At 34.1% G+C, this 19,521-nt stretch overlaps 2 protein-coding genes across 3 annotated transcripts; one reads left to right on the top strand and one right to left on the bottom strand.

Annotated features, from left to right (window-relative positions):
* Window positions 1-1,252: 1,252 nt before the first annotated feature.
* Window positions 1,253-6,745, top strand: mrpl4 (mitochondrial ribosomal protein L4). The gene is made up of 9 exons (XM_054604391.1): window positions 1,253-1,419; window positions 2,874-2,955; window positions 3,325-3,496; window positions 3,594-3,645; window positions 4,387-4,504; window positions 5,144-5,250; window positions 5,589-5,698; window positions 5,782-5,855; window positions 6,503-6,745. The coding sequence occupies exons 1-9, from the start codon at window positions 1,372-1,374 to the stop codon at window positions 6,646-6,648; spliced, it is 909 nt and encodes a 302-aa protein (XP_054460366.1). The 5' UTR covers window positions 1,253-1,371; the 3' UTR covers window positions 6,649-6,745.
* On the bottom strand, window positions 6,682-19,154 carry hyls1 (HYLS1 centriolar and ciliogenesis associated). Of its 2 annotated transcripts, none has more exons than XM_054604388.1 (12): window positions 18,964-19,154; window positions 16,685-16,815; window positions 16,361-16,483; window positions 16,027-16,088; window positions 15,142-15,344; window positions 14,489-14,541; window positions 7,904-8,070; window positions 7,766-7,811; window positions 7,622-7,676; window positions 7,448-7,529; window positions 7,160-7,186; window positions 6,682-6,918 (listed from the first exon to the last, which is right to left on the bottom strand). In XM_054604388.1, the coding sequence occupies exons 2-12, from the start codon at window positions 16,782-16,784 to the stop codon at window positions 6,784-6,786; spliced, it is 1,053 nt and encodes a 350-aa protein (XP_054460363.1). In that variant the 5' UTR covers window positions 16,785-16,815; window positions 18,964-19,154; the 3' UTR covers window positions 6,682-6,783. The 2 variants fall into 2 exon arrangements, with proteins under 2 accessions (XP_054460363.1, XP_054460365.1); XM_054604390.1 differs by having other exon boundaries at window positions 15,142-15,326.
* Window positions 19,155-19,521: the final 367 nt, after the last annotated feature.

Genomic DNA, 19,521 nt, shown 5'->3' with positions numbered 1-19,521 from the left:
TCCCCGGCTGTCTAGGCATATAGCAGCATATCTAGGGGCTGGACCAAGGCGAACCTGAACCAGCCCTAACTATAAGCGCTATCAAAAAGGAAGGTCTTAAGCCTGCTCTTAAAAGTGGTGAGTGTGTCTGCCCCCGGACTGAAACTGGAACCTGGTTCCACAGAAGAGGAGCCTGATAACTGAAGGCTCTGGCTCCCATCCTACTTTTATATACTCTAGGAACCACAAGTAACCCTGCATTGATTGAGCGCAGCTCTCTAGTTGGGTAATATGGAACTATAAGTTCCTTAAGATAAGACGGTGCCTGACCAGTTAGAGCTTTGTAGGTAAGTAAAAGAATTTTAAATTCTATTCTTAATTTAACAGGGAGCCAGTGCAGAGAAGCTAATACTGGAGTAATATGATCTCTTTTCTTAGTTTTTGTTAGAACACGTGCTGCAGCATTCTGGATCAACTGTAAAGATCTAAGAGACCTATTAGAGCAGCCTGATAATAAGGAGTTACAGTAATCTAGTCTAGAGGTAACAAATGCATGAACTAGTTTTTCTGCATCGCTTTGAGACAGGATTTGCCTGATTTTCGCAATGTTACGTAAATGAAAAAAGGCTGTCCTTGAGATCTGTTTTATATAAGAGTTAAAAGACAGATCCTGGTCAAAGATAACTCCAAGGTAAAGAAGTCAAAAGGAGAATATTTCTCTCTGAAATTTAATGCAGTCAAAGTAGAAAGTGGTATGCAATGCAAATACACTGTGCAATTGTAGTTATAATAGTTATAATAGTTTTCTGTCTGTATATATAATATTTCAGTTATTGTAGATTCTTTACTGTTTTTATTGCTTATTTATAATACATGTTTGTTTTTTTATCTTGTTTTTCTTTTACTATGCCTCTTGTTTGCACTATACTCTATGCTGCTGTAATCCTGTACATTTCCCCCCTGCGGGACTAATAAAGGATTATCTTATCTTATTTTATCTTATTTTATAAAAAGAAAAGACCCCAGGTACCTTAAATGTCCCCTTAAGTACAGTACTTGAGTAAATTTACTTGAATTATACCACTGATAATAACTCATTTAAATGTTCATGTTGTATTAAGAAAGACTTAAATAATATCCTTTAAGAAACATGTTATTTGAAATCTGCATCTTTCTCGGCTGAGGTTTTGTGAAGAACTTCCACCCCCGGCCGCTAGGTGTCGCCACCGTTGTCGCTGTTATGCCGGTATACGTCATCAAAGCGCGCCGACTCAGCAGACGGAAAAGGCGACCACGACCTTTGAGTGCTTCAGACGGGCTGAGTTTGTTTATAATGCGTATTTAAACGGGTTTAAGATGCTATAAGTGTGTGTTAGAGACAACAGAACAGACATGCTTCGTTGTTCGCTGCTGGTTTACGGCAGAGGTGTCGTAAAAAGGGTGAGTGACACGTTTAACCTGCAGAGGTTTGAGCATGGAGGACACGTTTGTAGTCCTCTGGTGTTTATTCCTCTTCCCTGTAACAGAGATTAAAAACTGTACTTTTCAAATTCAATATTTACATTTGAAGGAAGAATAACATGGTTCAGTTTCATAAAAGTCATATCTCTATTGTAAAGATATATTTATATAACCTAAAAGCATAAATAACCATTTAAACATATACAGTCTAATACAGATGATGATTTATTTATGTTTATTTATCCAGTTATGATTTTAAAAATATACCCCCATGTTTAGTGTGAATAAACCTGTGTGAGATCTGAGTGTAAGTGATAAACAGAAGGACATATAATGTAGTATATTTAATTACATGTTACATTTTTATACTAAAACCTGTTAAATCCCTTGATTAATAAGTTACATAATTAAGCAATTAAATCAATTTTCTTATTAATTGATTATTTGTTTCCCTTGAGTGCTAAATAAATACAATGTTTGTCTCCTGCGTGCTGACCACATGCATTCAGAGATATTAAGTATCAATGTTCAGGTAACTTTTAGAAGATACAGTAGCAGTCAAAAGTTTGGACACACCTTCTCATTCAACTACTTTGAAGAATCTAAAATATAAAAACATATTCTGGTTTGTTGAGCATTTGTTTGTTTACCACATAATTCCATATGTGTTCCTTCATAGTTTGGATGTCTTCAATATTAATCTACAATGTAGAAGAAATAAAAATAAAGAAAAACCATTGAATGAGAAGGTGTGTCCAAACTTTTGACTGGTACTGTATACATTCTATATTGTCATCCAAAGGGATTCTCCTACACACCTGTCAACCTACAGGTGTGTGTTTGCTCTTTAATGTCAATAAAACATGAGAAAGTTGTTAAAAATATCCATTATTCCACAGAGCCGAATAAGACGTCCTCATATTCTAGAATATTCCATTTAAATTGATATGAAACAGAGAAAAGTAGCAAATCCCCACAGAGGAGAAGCTGGAAACCAAAGAGATGAAATAACTTAAAACCAAATTGCTGAAGATACATTTTCTGCCAACTGACCACTTGATTGATTCAATATTTGATTCAGTCGTGTATTAAGCAAATAAGAAATGTTCTGGCTGCATCTTATTTAATGTTTCATATTAGTAGATAGTAAGACAAAGTAATCACAACGTTACCCAAAGGCATCTCTCTTTGATCAGGATGTCGTAATTTCAACAACTCCTTTTCTAAAACCGTATAAATATATATTTTTTTGCCAATGTATTCGAAAATAAAGGTATCAGTCAGCCTTTGAGATCTGATCATAATTGTATAACTTTATAGAAATGTATCAAATAGTGTTTGTAGGTCCTGCTGAATGTTAGCAGATATCAGCCTTTAACTTGTGTGTTGTTGTTTTTTGAAGCCGCTCCACTAACTCAAAGTTTCCTCCTCAGTTCTCCTCGTCGTTCTCCAGTGAGAGCGCTCTGCCCCCCAATTTACTGCTGCCGACCAACCTGGTGGATCCTTCCAGATTGAGTGAGTCCAAACTTGTGTAAATATGGATTCAGTCTCAACTTGTCAGCTGCATGTTGCTGTTTTATTTAAGCTGATGTGCTGTTTGAAGCTGTTTAACCTGATATTTAATACTTCATATCTTTACTTTTCCATTTTTATCCTCCTCACAATCACAAAAGTTGTATACATCATATGAAAAGCTGGGAACCTGAATATTAATTTGAGACGCAGCTCTGCAAAGATTATATTATCAACTATTAAATTAAACTCTAACTATTTTGATTATGATTTATTACCCAAAACAACAAAGAAAATAATAAGACAGATAAATAGACAATAATCCTTAGTTGCAGCCCTTATTGACTGTCTGATGTGTGTTTCCTCCTGCAGAGCGTCCTCCTCCTCCTGCAGACTGCTCCCTGCCTCTCCTGAGGAAGTGCGACGCCGTCGTTCCTGCTCATCTGAGTCCCGTCCAGACGTGGGTGGAGACTCTGGAGAGTCGGGACAGCGAGCCGCTGGGTTTGGCTCAGCTCCACCCGGACGTCTTCGCGGTACATCCGAGGTAATCTTTCATCAGGAGGACTAACCATTGAAATCTTTAAATCCAGCCACAAAAGGAAAGTCTTTGTTAATCCTTTCTTGTTTTTCGCTCCTCTCAGGTTAGATATCCTCCACGAGGTTGAAGCATGGCAGAGAAACTATAAAAGAATTGTAAGTGACTGATTCACTCATTTTAAATGTTTTGTCCTTTATGTTGTCGGAAGCTTTTGTTTATGTTCTGTGAGATGGATTCTGGACACATTCAGGCTCCAGCTTCCAGTCCATATACAAAGAGGAAGTATTTATTTTTTAAATAGGGATGGATACATATAGATGTATAATAATAATAATACAAATAATAAGTAATATTATTATTATAATTTGTAATATGCATATTCTTATTATTGTAATATAACAATAATAATGATTATGATTATTATACATATTATTAATTTTGTATCGTGATATAATTTAGCCTGTAATCACATGTTGTTAACAGATGCATACTTTAATCACACTGTTGGTTTTATATTAAATATCAGCTTTTGAAGTATAATTATATCATTCAAATCTCATTTTATACGGCCTTATTGTGGAACAGTATGTGTCTCTTAATTCAAATGCAATATTAGCAACAGCATTATAAAATAAGGCATTATTTTTATCCTATGTTGTCATTTATTAAAAAAAATGTTCCCTCAATTTACTGTTATATTGCATAATCTTACATTTCAAACCTATATTTATGAATGTCTTCTGTCAGACTTGTTTGCTACATTTTCTCTGTCTATGAACGAAACCAGGTTCAAAGAAATAACCTTTATTCCTTTCATTCATGCCTGACTGATATAGTGTAATATTTTCTGTATAAAGCTAATATCCGCCTCACTAACAGTTGTTTTGATCTGTCAGAGCCACGCCAACACAAAGATCAGGTCAGAGGTCAGAGGTGGAGGCAGGAAGCCATGGAATCAGAAAGGAAGTGGAAGAGCTCGTCATGGAAGCATCCGATCACCGCTATGGAAAGGAGGTGACTGTTTATGGCTCTTTGGAACTCTGGGCTTTATTCATCAGCTAAATGTATTTATTTATTTTTAAGGGTGTGATAATAAACAGTCTAAATAATGAGTGGAAAAAATACACCATTTCTTTATTAATTTTTTCGACATACTATACTATGACTTTTTTTTAACATACTATACTATGACAAACATCCATCCATTCCATCCATTTTTAACCTGCTTATTTTTGCTGGACATACTATACTATGACATTTTTTTTTTGACATACTATACTATGGCATTTTTAGAAATTTCTTCGACTTACTATTCTATTACTTTTTTTCGACTTACAATACTATGACATTTTTATAAAAAAAAATTGCCAAACTATACTAAGACTTTTTCTACGAGGAGGCATTTCACCGTAAGCCCTAATTACGTTTAAAGTAAGTCACAGGGTTTATTATACAGTGCTGTTCTCAAGAACTTCCAAAAGCTAAAATCAACAAAAGCTTTATCTGTTGTGTAATTCTCTTGATGTCACCTCTTGAAATTCATTATAAACTAAGTTATATGACACACGTTTCCTTCCAGCCGTCCTTTGATCTCGAGTGATTCTCGAGTTGTAAATCAGAGGAAGTCTGACAGGTGATGTGTTTTCCTCTCAGGTGGGGTGGCCAAAGGACCCAGAGGGCCGACCAGTTACTACTACATGTTACCCATGAAGGTTCGAGTACAAGGACTCAAAGTGGCTCTGAGCTCCAAGATGGCGCAGGTACATCAAACCTGTTGACTTAATGATGAGAACTGTCGGTTTTTAAAATAGCATTTTCATGTATTTACTGTTGTTTGGGCTATTTTTTTTATCTGCTTCAGGACACTATTACAAAAATGGCCAGGACTAAAAGAACAAGTCTAGAAAAATTAATTAAAAGATAATTTATCGTCAATTTTCAACAAAATGTAGTTGTGGTTGTTTTTCACGAAAAAGAAAAGCATTTGAGAAGCTAGAAACCAGTGGAAGTTATGTAATTTTGAGTAATAATAAAATAACTGCTTATCATGTTTTCTGATTATTTTGGCACCGTTTTTCTCTTCTTTTTTTTGTTGCAGGACTACCTTTACATTGTGGACTCTTTGAACATCCCTACACCCGACCCTCAGTACCTGCTGGACCTCATCAGACAAAAACACTGGGGAGAGTCTGTGTTAATAGTCGACATGTGAGTTTCATCAGCACGGCCTTAAAAACAAACTTTATTTTGTGCTTTGCTCGGTGCTGACGTTGTTGTCTGTTGCTTTTCAGAGGTGACGAGTTTCCTGAAAACATCCTTCAGGCAACAGCAAATTTGAAGACAGTGAACATTATTCCAGCAATTGGTGAGTTATTTCTAAATATAAATATATATATATTTATATATAATATATATATATATATATATATAAATATATATTATATATATAAATATATATTTATATATATATAATATATATATATATATATATATAATATATATATTATATAATATATATATATACATTATATAATATATATATATTATATAATATTATATTATATATTTATATCTTAAAGGTGATGTAACACACAAGCTATGGAGCCAGAACAGTGAGAGCATTGGCACCGAAAGTTTGACAACAAATGTTCTTTTGTTGTTCAGTTCCACTTTGTCACTGTTTAGGTGAATATGATTTCCATGTCATGTGCATACTAAGATGAGAACGTTACTTTCTTCTGGACCAATAGTTTGCTCCGAAGCCTGCCAACACCTCCCACTTAATATATGTATTTCTTTTTACTAAATCACACACTCCTTTTTCTGTTAAGGTTCTGTTTTCAATGCCAAAATGTACTGTCGCTTTCCTGGCTCGATATAGCACCTTTTTAAAAACTTGTCATTTTTGTTTTCACACCTAATTCAGATTTCTTGATGAAAAAACCTCCTTACATACATTGACTCTGTACCAATTTATGTCAGAATAATGATGTTTTTTCTTTTCTCCGTCAGGACTGAACGTCCACAGCATGCTGAAACACGAGGCCGTCGTCCTCACTCTGGAGACCGTCAAGTTCCTGGAGGACAAGCTGCTTTGGCACGACCAGCGCTACACCCCTCTGTACCCGTACAAACTGCCCTACTCCGATCTACCATAAATAACCTGTAATATATTCACTGACTGCAACGTTTTCTGTATGTGTTTATTATTTTACAAAAAAAAAATCATCAATAAATAAAAACATTTATAAAAAAACCAACCAATGCATTAGTATGTAAAAGGCATATGAAGATTAATATTCATAGCCGAATTTGTGCGGAAGGAGCCCGTTGGCCAAATCGTTCCTGATCTCCCATCGGAGGGCCGAGCGCTTCTTCTCCGTTGGCACGATGTAGGTGTTCGGCACGAAAACACGCCGAGGTTTAGGCTGCAACACAACAAAACAAGACTCAGTGGATCCATAATGAAAAGTCCTTATTTCTGTCCATGCTAAAAGAAAACCTATTTTTATGCCTCACTGTATGAAATGAAGCTGGAGGGACAAATGGAGTACTGATATTTCTTTCCTGTAAAGTGGTGTTGACATATCCCACTATCATTTCTTAAACGGGTAAATGTTAGGATGCAGAATTGAGACTATGTTGTTGAATATTTAGGAAGTTACTCACCGGTGGAGGTCGGTATGCAAGTCGTTCCTGAAAAACATGAAAGGAAGGGGTTGAAAAATCTGTAAAGTACCTGAAGTTGTCACACAAATAGTGAAGTGAAAGTATTAAGTAGCATTAAATATAAATATTCAAGTAGAGTAAATGCATTATGTTTATAGCCAACTTAGATGTGGAGTAACAATTTCTACACAGCCAAAGCCATGTGTACAAAAAGGAGAGAATAAAGAGTCAAAACTGAATGTGTGGAGATTTATGCACCTGTAAGTAAATATATATATTTTTTATTACCTTTATCTCCCAGCGGAGAGATCTCCTGTCCTTCTCTCCTGGAAGTTTAAACATTTCCCAGAGCTGCTTATACTGGAAATACCTTCAGAGAGACGAGAACAAATGAGTCAACTATGAGACCAACATAAGTCAATTCAGAACTGTTCACCTGTGATTTTCATGATTAGAACTTACTTGGCCACTGGGTCCGTCTTCTTTATGGTTTGCTGACTCATCGCTGGTCGGATGACTGAAACATAAGATTGTCTTGATAAATTATAAAACATTTTTCTATCATTAAGAAAAATGAATTGGTACATTTGGTTTCTGTTGACTTACAGGATTTTGGTTTTGGCCTGAGGTCACCGTCACTTTGAGTTCGAGTCTGTTCAAACGGAAACGCAAATAGTTTTTTAACTGACACAAACAGTGTACACACTTGTATGTCATCACATTCTGGGAGACTACATTACCCACCATGCCTCTTATGTAGGATTCAAAGGCACTGAAAGAGACCCCGTCCGTCTCTGAGCTCTGGGTTTCACTCTGACTGGTGACGTCTTCGTTCTCCGTCTCAAAGTCTCGCTGAGCCGACGAGGACAAATGAAGATCAGCCAGACGTTCCTCCAGACAGCTGGCTGCGTCTGGAGAGAAACAACAGACGGAACAGGATGAGGAGGAGGATCTCACAGGCTTTGTTCTGAGGCTGCAACTTCATTTTTGTATAATTATGATACACTAGACCATACAATTTGCGATACTATGACTTCTTTTTTACTTTTTCGACATGCTATACTATGACTTTTTTTGAAACTATGATTGACTTTTTTTTTTGAATTTTATCGACATACTAAACTATGACTTTTTTTTACTTTTCCGACATGCTGTACTATGACTTTTTCGACATACTATTTTTGACTTTTTTCGACATGCTATACTATGACTTTTTTGAAACTATGATTTATTTTTTGACTTTTTTCGACATACTATGACTTTTTTTTTAACTTTTTCGACATGCTATACTATGACTTTTTTTGACTTTTTTCGACAAACTATGACTTTTTTGAAACTATGATTTACTTTTTTTATGACTTTTCGACATTATACTATGACTTTTTCGACACTATTTATACTATGACTTTTTTTAACTTTTTCGACATACTATACTATGACTTTTTAAAAACTTTTTTGAAACTATGATTTATTTTTTTTTGACTTTTTTCGACATACTATACTATGACTTTTTTTTAACTTTTTCGACATACTATACTATGACTTTTTTTTAACTTTTTCGACATACTATGACTTTTTTTTTCTTTTTTTATGATTTATTTTTTTTTTTCGACATGCTATACTATGACTTTTTTTTTAACTTTTCGACATGCTATACTATGACTTTAAAAACTTTTTTGAAACTATGATTGATTTTTTTATTTTTTGACTATGACTATTTTTTCGACATACTATACTATGACTTTTTTTTAACTTTTCGACATGCTATACTATGACTTTTTTAAAACTTTTTTGAAACTATGATTTATTTTTTGACTTTTTTCGACATACTATACTATGACTTTTTTTTAACTTTTCGACATGCTATACTATGACTTTTTAAAACTTTTTTTGAAACTATGATTTTTTTTTAAAAACTTTTCCGACATGCTATACTATGACTTTTCGACATACTATACTATGACTTTTTTTTTTTACTTTTTGTCGAAAACTTTTTTGATACTATGATTTATTTTTTTAACTTTTCCAACATGCTATACTATGACTTTTTTTTTTTTCGACATGCTATACTATGACTTTTTTTGACATACCATGACTTTTTTTTAAACTTTTTCGACATGCTATACTATGACTTTTTTTTTAACTTTTCGACATACTATACTATGACTTTTTTAAAACATTTTTGAAACTATGATTTATTTTTTGACTTTTTCGACATACTATACTATGACTTTTTTTTACTTTTTCGACATGCTATACTATGACTTTTTTAAAACTTTTTTGAAACTATGATTTATTTTTTGACTTTTTTCGACATACTATACTATGACTTTTTTTAAACTTTTTTTCGACATACTATACTATGACTATGATTTTTTTTAAACTTTTTTCGACATACTATACTATGACTATACATGCTATATGACTTTTTTAAAACTTTTTGACAACTATACTTGATTTTTTGAATTTTTCGACATGCTATACTATGACTTTTTTTTAAACTTTTCGACATGCTATACTATGACTTTTTTTGACATACCATGACTTTTTTTTAACTTTTTCGACATGCTATACTATGACTTTTTTAAAACTTTTTTGAAACTATGATTTTTTTTTTGACTTTTTTCGACATACTATACTATGACTTTTTTTTTTAACTTTTTCGACATGCTATACTATGACTTTTTTTTACTTTTTCGACATGCTATACTATGACTTTTTTAAACTTTTTTGACATACTATGACTTTTTTTTAAACTTTTTGACATACTATACTATGACTTTTTTTTTTGACTTTTCGACGACATATTTTTTATACTATGACTTTTTTTTAACTTTTTCGACATGCTATACTATGACTTTTTGATGCTATACTATGACTTTTTGACTATGATTTTTTTTACTTTTTTCGACATACTACACTATGACTTTTTTTTAACTTTTTCGACATACTATGACTTTTTTTTTACTTTTTCGACATGCTATACTATGACTTTTTTTAACTTTTTCGACATGCTATACTATGACTTTTTTTTTAACTTTTCGACATACTATACTATGACTTTTTTGAAACTATGATTTATTTTTTGACTTTTTTCGACATACTATACTATGACTTTTTTTTACTTTTTCGACATGCTATACTATGACTTTTTTTTTTATGATTTATTTTTTTACTTTTTCGACATGCTATACTATTTTTTTTTTAACTTTTCGACATGCTATACTATGACTTTTTTGAAACTATGATTTATTTTTTTTCGACATACTATACTATTTTTTTTTTTACTTTTTCGACATGCTATACTATGACTTTTTTAAAACTTTTGAAACTATGATTTATTTTTTGACTTTTTCGACATACTATACTATACTATGACTATTTTTTTTAACTTTTTCGACATACTATACTATTTTTTTTTTACTTTTCCGACAACTTTTTCGACACTATACTATGACTATTTTTTGACTTTTTGACATACTATACTATGATTTTTTTTTTTTAAACTTTTTCGACATGCTATACTATGACTTTTTTTTTTTTTTCGACATGCTATACTATACTATGACTTTTTTTTATACTATGATTTATTTTTAAAACTTTTTTCGACATACTATACTATGACTTTTTACTTTTTTTTACTATGACTTTTTTTTCGACACTATACTATTTTTTTTTTAACTTTTTCGACATACTATACTATGACTTTTTTTTTTTTTAACTTTTTCGACATGCTATACTATGATTTTTTTTTAACTTTTTCGACATGCTATACTATGACTTTTTTTTTTTTGAAACTATGATTTGTTTTTTGAATTTTATCGACATACTATACTATGACTTTTTTTTACTTTTCCGACATGCTATACTATGACTTTTTTATACTATGACTTTTTAACTTTTTGAAACTATGCTATTATGATTTTTTAAAACTTTTTTGAAACTATGATTTGTTTTTTGAATTTTATCGACATACTATACTATGACCTTTTTTTACTTTTCGACATGCTATACTATGACTTTTTTAAAAGTTTTTTGAAACTATGATTTATTTTTTGACTTTTTGACATGCTATACATGACTTTTTATGACTTTTTCGACATGCTATACTATGATTTTTTTTTTAACTTTTTCGACATACTATACTGTGACTTTATTACTTTTTTTAAAAAATACTTTACCTTTACCAGCTAATACTATGACTTTATATTTATTGTACTCTGATTTTCTTTCTATTTTCTTTGACATACTATACTATGACTTTTTTCGTAATTCTATACTATGACTTTTCTGTCAATTTGTTAAGACTTTTTATGACTTTTATTGACATACTATACTATGACGCTATTTGACCCACTATTCTATGACATCTTTATGATTTTTTCCCGAGATATATACATGACATTTAAATTACTTTTTTTGTGTTTTATGTTTATGTTTTAAGACTTTTACGACATTCTATACTAAGACTTTAAGAAATTAGCTTAAATTATTTTAGTATCAAAGGAATGAAAAAATGTGTGTCTATTATTATCACTTGCATCTTGAGTTAATTAGTAATCCTAGATTTTTTTAATTTCTTGGTAGAAAAACACCTCATTCAAATTTCACTTTCACCTGGAGGAATGCAGTTGAATTAAGATGAAAGTCATACTTTCAACCACATCATGTTTTTCAAATGACAACATTCCTAACAGGTGAACATGCTGAATCTTGCAGAAGCACAAATAGATCAGACTCAAATTGGATGGATACACAAAACCATCAGCAGTGATTTCCTACCAGAAAATAGGTAAGAGTTTTTAAGGTAATGAAATATATTTCAATATAAGATGTTATTCAGGATGAATTTTAGCCTTCAAACAACCTAAAATTGTCTTGGTTTTAATGTTACAGTTTACCCTTTTTCTGTCTGAGGTTTCCTTCCCAATTCTCCCACATTTTGTCGAACGTCATCTGGCTGAAATCCGTTTTGGAGTCGATAAACTTGATGTCTTTGTTGCTTGAGGACTCATCTGGATCCTCAAACTCCACTTTATCCTCAATTTCTTTCTCTTCTTTGCTGTCTCGCACGTCTTCTTCTAGCATTTCATATTGTTCTCCCCTTTCATCCTGACACTCATCTTCAAAATTCTTGACGTCCACTTTGTCTTCAGCTACAGTGTTATAAAATTGTTGTTCCTCTGATGTTGTTTTTGTCACCTCATTCTCGGGCATTGCATGTAGATCAACTTCAAATTTCTCCTCATTCAACTGGTCTTTATCTTCTTCTGGTTTCCTGTCTGTGATGTCCACCTCTTTATTCAGATCATCATCTCCACAAAGTCCCACATTAGCTTCTGGCCCGGCGTCCACTAAAATGCTCAGTGGACGAGTCTCGTTGAAGTCTGGCTCGGTGGGTTTGACGTCAAACCAGCCAAAGCTGCACATCGAACGATCGTCCTCTTCATCGTCTCTCATCTCAGATAGATCTCCTCGACTGTCTTGATCAAACTCCGTTATGGTGTGGTCGTCTCTGAAGTCTCCTCCCTCCAGCTCCTCTGGTTTGTAGGTGCCGTAGCCGGAGGTCATCAGACTCAGAGCTGGACTATCAGAGTTGCTGCTAAAGCATTCGTCATCGTCAGCATCATTTTCACCTTCCTTGCTGATGTTGATCTGGTTGTTCAATTCAGGCTTTTCCTCCTCTGAAGCATCCTGGTAACGGTCCTCTGAATCGCCAAGAGGATTGGAGTCTTCCTCCTCCTTCGAAGCCTCCTGAAGATAGTCTTCTGCATTAGCGACAGGTTTGGACACCTCCACGCTGATCACTCGCTCAATCTCCACCCCCTCCTCCTCTGAATCCTCCTGGTGAGAGTCCTCTAACTTGCCAAGAGGTTTGGAGTCTTCTCCCTCATCTTCCTCCTCCGGAGCCTCCTGAAGATAGTCTTCTGCATCGGTAACAGGTTTGGACTCTTCCTCGCTGATCACTCGCTCAATCTGCTCCTCCTCGGAATCCTCCTGGTACGAGTCTTCTGAATCGCTACGAGGGTTGGAGTCCTCATCCTCCTCCTCCGAAGACTCCTGGAGACTGTCTTCTGCATCGCCAACAGGTTTGGACTCTTCCTCGCTGGTCACTCGCTCAATCTCCTCTTCCTCCTCTGAATCCTCTTGGTAAGAGTCTTCTGAATAGCCAAGAGATTTGGAGTCGTCTTCGTCCTCGGAAGACTCCTGGAGAGAGTCTTCTGCATCTTCAACAGGTTTGGAGTCTTCCTCTCTGATCACTCGCTCAAAATCCACCTCCTCTTCCTCTGAAGCCTCCCGATAAGAGTCTTCTGAAACACCTACAGCTTTGGAGTCTTCCTCGCCGATCTCCACCTCCTCCCCTGAAGCACCGTTATAAGACTTCTCTGCATTGCCAACAGGTTTGGAGTCTTCCTCGCCAATCACTCGATCAATCTCCACTTTCTCCTCTTTTTCCTCCTCATCTTCCTGTTGGTCTCCATCAGACCAAAAGGAGGAGTTGAGAGAATCCTGGTTGTCGTCCCACTGTGTGCTGTACGTTTTGTACATGTTGGCGACGTGAACTCCTGTTGAGGTGTGTGATCTGTGGAGGCAGGAGGCTTAACGAAGGAGAGCTAAGAGGATTAAGCTGATATCCAGGAGCTTCTTCTTCAGGGCCTTTATTCTCAATGCTGAGGCAGCTCCAACTGGTGGTGACCAACGGGATTACATCTCTGTGTTTTTGTTCTTTGTATTTAATTCCACAGGAACAGAGATGTAGTAGTTGGTCAACCACCAGGACACCTCTGTATTCAGTTTGTTTGTATTTTCATTGTGTATATTGTCATATTTTATGTTCTCATGCATGCAAAATGTATTTATTCTTGTGGGGAAAAAATATTTAATTTGAACTTTTGACTTTGACCTGAAACGTTTTTTGAAATTTGTGACTTTGTGATTTAAATATGCATATTCTATACTGTATATTTTCATAAAAACAAATAACGCTAAGTAATAACAGCTATCAGTAACTTACTGTTAAAACCTTGTTTCTAGGGATATTAAATGTTGAATAGCTCACCTTTAAAAAGGTAAAAAACATTTAACTTTGAATTGATTATATTTTAATGGTCTCTTTATTATAGATATTACTGGAATTGGTCTTCTGCTGCCTTAAAGTTTTCCATTTGACAATTTTTGGGGGAATTTTATAATTTCTTGATGTTTATTTGCTGAATTGTGTGAAGCACTTTGAAACCTGTTTTTGTAAAGTGATCTTTAAAAAAGATGAATATAAAACAAACACTTCAAACTGCTTATTTGTAAAGATAACACTAAAGTGTAGATTACCTTCTTCACTGTAGATTGATTCATCACAAACAAGTGATTGTCCTTTATGTTTCCTAGAGGTGGAGAAGAATACAAAACAGTATTATTGTTACATTTCCAGCATAGATGTTATATTTAGGAAATACAAATATACAGTTTGAGAAGTAACAGTGGATTGATAGTTGTTATTCTCATGTTGAGTCACTTCATGAAAAATTTAAATCCTTTGTAGAAAAGATTCTGGCGTCAGTGAGAAAAAACTTTTAAAATCAAATCTACTTTAAATCTTTATTTAATCAATGTGTCAAACATTCCCTTTTTGTGTTAACCAAGGCTAAAAATATTAATTAATTATTCAATTCCATCAAGAGAAAATGAGCAACAAATATTTATTCAATTATTTATTTTTGGCATTTACCAAATATATAAATAAATTTAAAAAATTGCAATACACTGTTTTAATTTTAATTAAATCGCCTAAAAAAAATGTTTGTATGATATAATATATTATATTATTTTTTTAGATAAATACATTTCATACATGTTTCGCTCAGCTTTGTTCCATAAGATGGAATGACAAATAAAATCCAACTTGAAACTTAAACAATTAAATGAATGAATGAATGGGAAGGTTGTATGAACAGACATAAACCCATGAGTCTAATCAAATCTACCTGAGGACTTTTCTCTTGATGAAACGTCCCCTGTGGGAGTCGGGGGTGGATGTGTAGCTGTCTGTTAGCGGTGGGTGGAGGGTTTCGTCGAGGTCCGGCTCCTCCTCCACCTGCAGCCTGCTGGGAGCACCTGGAGGCAGCCGGAGATTCAGAGCCACCGAGTGTTGAGCGTACGAGTCTCTGTTCTGACGGGTGGTGAGAACCTGTGTTAAATTAAATACACAGAATGAATCATTCTCATGTGCTTGACACTACTGAAAGTAACTGATGGATTGTCTGTCCGATCTAAATGTTTATTTTATTTTTTATTTTGTTTCACAATAAAACAAGTCACATTTTTGTTCCTTAAGGTGGGTAAAAAAATGACTATATGCATTTAAAAACACATTCACATAAAGTTAAGATATAAACATAGGAAATGAAACACTATGAAGTAGACTGGTTTTTTTTTTTAAACGTAATCTCTGCAAGTGGATTTGTGAAGTTGAATGTCACGGAAAAACAGTGACTCTACAAAGAAGCACTCTATTGTTTCTAAAAGGGCCTGACACTTAATCCTAATGTTAAGGTTACTTAATTGTCTCCCATGGGAGAACATTGTCTTGGAGAAAGAGAAATTGCTGCTTCATGAATAAATAGGACATAAAAGCTTTTTTTTTTTTTTTTTTTAAGCCAATTAATCTCAAGTCATTTACGTTTTAGGAGCTACGGGGATTCAAGGCACTGGCATACATCTCCAAACATACACATTTTAGTATATAAATTACACGCAAACAAACATGTCTTACTTAACATATTTAAAAGATTACTTAAACTTTTTCAGATATCAAACACCAGATATAAGAAAAACAATAAGAGTAGTGTGTTGCTGTCTGTCACACCTACCTGTCTGTCATGCTCCACTTTTCTGGCATGTAAGAAAAACCCTTCACCGCAGCCGTGACCAACTGTGAAGTAAAACATAGAATTCACAAGTTAACAGATTTTAATGAAAAATATTACAGGACCAGTTTCATGTTTTTACATTTCCTGAAGGCCACCGTAGTTCTCTGACACGCTTGGAAAGGGAGGAGTGAACGGAGGACTATTACATTGGTTGCAATCTCCAACCTCACCACTAGATGTCACTAAATCCAACACACTGGTCCTTTAAAATGTAACGCATTATTGCGGGCATGCTTTGCTTAGAGAGAAGTGTTGTAAAGGTTAGTGCTCTGACCTTTCTCTTTGATGAAGGCAGGAGGACCCTGCTGAGATGTGTCTATCTGAGATTTGGCGGTGTTTATCTGAGTAGACGATGCAACGCTTTTCCATTCTCCAAGTCGAACCAGGTCATCAAGATCTGACATTAAACAACGAGAGAATGTAATTCTTTAGGACAAGTTTAAGAAATGGAAATCACCAAATGTCCAAGTTACTCTTTTTTCATTTCTTTAATCTTATTTATTTTTTTTATTGGACAATGGTGAATTAACCAGTATTTATTTTTTAACATCAACACACACCATAAACATGTAGTTTCATTCATGCCTCAGAGTCTCACCTTGCTTGAATTCACACAGCCTGTGTTTTGGTATGTTTTTGTATCCCAGGGCAGCCAGTTGTTCTTGAATTTCCTCTTCTGTGAAATCCAGGTTGTCCATATTGTTTCAAGTCAAGAAGGTAGCATAAAACCTGATAGAAAACAAACGTATCACAATATGTATTATATAAAAATATAAAATGGATTTGAAGAAGAACAAGAGAGACTTTTTAGAGGATGGAGTAAGGTGACAGGTTTTTTATATTCTTTACTAAAGCCATCATTCATTTTTACTATATGTAACTGATTGGATGCTGGTATTTTTGTGTTTAGATTTTTCAGATATCATTTTGGCTTTTAATATTCTACAGTTTTATGTTTGTAACATCTTGACACTATATTAGAAAAAAGTAGGCAGTTCTTAAAGTATTCTCTCTTTCTTTTGGTAGTTTTTTTTTTTAATATTCCTCTTATGTTTTTACTTTCTCTTTTTATGTGCACTATTGCTGTCCTTGTGCTTCTGCAACAATCTAATTCAACCTCTGTGCATCAATAAAGGTGTGTTTTGTAAATTCACAAACAAATCAAATCAGTATAAAAAAAGATGTAGGCTATGGTAAATAAATACAACTCAACAGCTCTAAAAATGACAAGTTCACTCCATTCACTCAAAGGTGTTTTTGACTCTGCCTCCAGATTTGTAACAATGATCAATAAAATCTCTAAAATATCTACATTGGCTGGCATTTTCACACAGAATCAACCTCCAACTATCTACTGTTGTCTATAAATTACTGAACGGTTTAGGTCCAAGATTTTTTATCAGATCTCCTGACCCAGTATAAACCGTGCAGACCTCTCAGGTCGGCTGGCTTTAGGTTACTGGCCGTCTCAAGAGTTTATTGTTTACTAACTGGATGCCCATTAGCTGACGCCTTGGGGTCCACAGAAAGGACAAAACATAATAAATACAACACATGACGTAAAACATACTGTTAAAACAGTACAATCAGAAACTAGGATGTATAGTATCAGAACTGATCAAATACATTATGCCTCTATGACTTCTTCAAAGAAGGATCCGGAGTCTACAGAGGCAAAGGCGTTCTAGTCACATGGTCAGTGGCTTTAGGTGAGTGTTTGATTGTTTAGTAAATTACAGTTTGTTACCTGTGTAAGTAATATGAGGAGGAAGTGAGTTTAGAGCTTTTGTTGAACGGTAGATAACTGTGTTCGAGGTGGTTTGTTCTTGGTGGTATCAAGTGACCTGAGCTTGCATTACTTGTGTGATGGTTATGTCTGCTGCATGTGTTTTGTACATGGTTGAAGAAATATTCAGGTGTCTGATTACATACTACAATTCTGAAAAACATGATAAGAGTTCTAATTAATTATCTTTTAAATCAAATGTATGTTAGTTTTATTGTGTGCTTTTTGCATGCTTTCTTTTATAGTTTTTCTTAATAATTATTTGTTTTTGTTTAATCTGTAATGCAATCTGGGTTGCATTTGGGTAGTGCTTTATAAATATATTTGCATTTATGTTTTATTTTTGTTCTTATTGGGCACAAATAAGTCAAAACTAAACATGGTGACGCTGCACAAATGTGGAGCAAATTGACAGAAGCTTGCTTTTAATTAATTATCTTTTAAATCAACTTTAATTAGTTTTATTCAGTGTGTTTTTGCTTGCTTCTTTTATAGTTTTTCTTAATGTGTTTTGTTTTTGTGTAATCTGTAATGCACTCTGGGTTGCATTTGGGTAGTGCTTTATAAATATATTTGCATTTATGCTATTTTTGAGCACAAATAAGTCAAAACTAAACATAGTAAACAGTGCCTAAATGTGGAGCAAATTGACAGAAGCTTGCTTTTAATTAATTATCTTTTAAATCACCTTTAATTAGTTTTATTCAGTGTGTTTTTGCATGCTTCTTTTTATAGTTTTTCTTAATAATTATCTTGTTTTTGTGTAATCTAAATATATTTGCATGGCCTTTGCTGACGTCACAGTCAAACATTCACAGCTGTTAATTGTTTACATTGTTTACTATCAGATGCTAAATAACCAAATTAATTAAAATAAACTGATGCTCTCGTGGAAGCCGAATTTACCATTAAACTATTAAGATCCTAACTAGCCTATTTTTTTCTCAAATAGTTCTTATATTTCACTTAATGAGGAAAACAACCTTAAAGTTAGTTTTATTTTTAAAGGGAACCGGAAGTGAGCTAGGCTAACAGTTAGCATTCAAACCGGAAGTAACGCTGCACAGAAACAACGTTGTTTGGTTTCTCACCTGCAGGAGGACCGGGCCGCTGCTACGCTGTGTTCACACCGATAGCATCATTAGTTTAGTGTACAAGCAGCATGTGTTAGTAGTCACCTGTGTTGTTTACATGTAGGGAACACAGCACCAAGACAACGGCCGTTAACACGCCCGGGTTACGAGCTTTGAAAACGACGCCTGCTCACGTTTTTGACACAACTTCCGGTCTTTTTCTTCTTCGCTGCGTGTATTAGCGGTAGGCGAACTTGCACTCCAGCGCCACCTACTGGGCTGGAGTGCAACAGGAGCAGTTTGATAATAACAATCAGTGGTGGATGAAGTATTCAAATCATTTAAAAAATATATTTATATATACAGTACCAGTCACAAGTATGGACACACCTTCTCATTCAATGGTTTTTCTTTATTTTTATTTTTTTCTACATTGTAGATTAATATTGAAGACATCCAAACTATGAAGGAACACATATGGAATTATGTGGTAAACAAACAAATGCTCAACAAACCAGAATATGTTTTATATTTTAGATTCTTCAAAGTAGTTGAATGAGAAGGTGTGTCCAAACT

This window comes from Anoplopoma fimbria, chromosome 9 (assembly GCF_027596085.1).
Source record: "Anoplopoma fimbria isolate UVic2021 breed Golden Eagle Sablefish chromosome 9, Afim_UVic_2022, whole genome shotgun sequence".
Taxonomy (NCBI): Eukaryota; Metazoa; Chordata; class Actinopteri; order Perciformes; family Anoplopomatidae; genus Anoplopoma; species Anoplopoma fimbria.
This window is presented reverse-complemented; position numbering and strand designations above follow the sequence as displayed.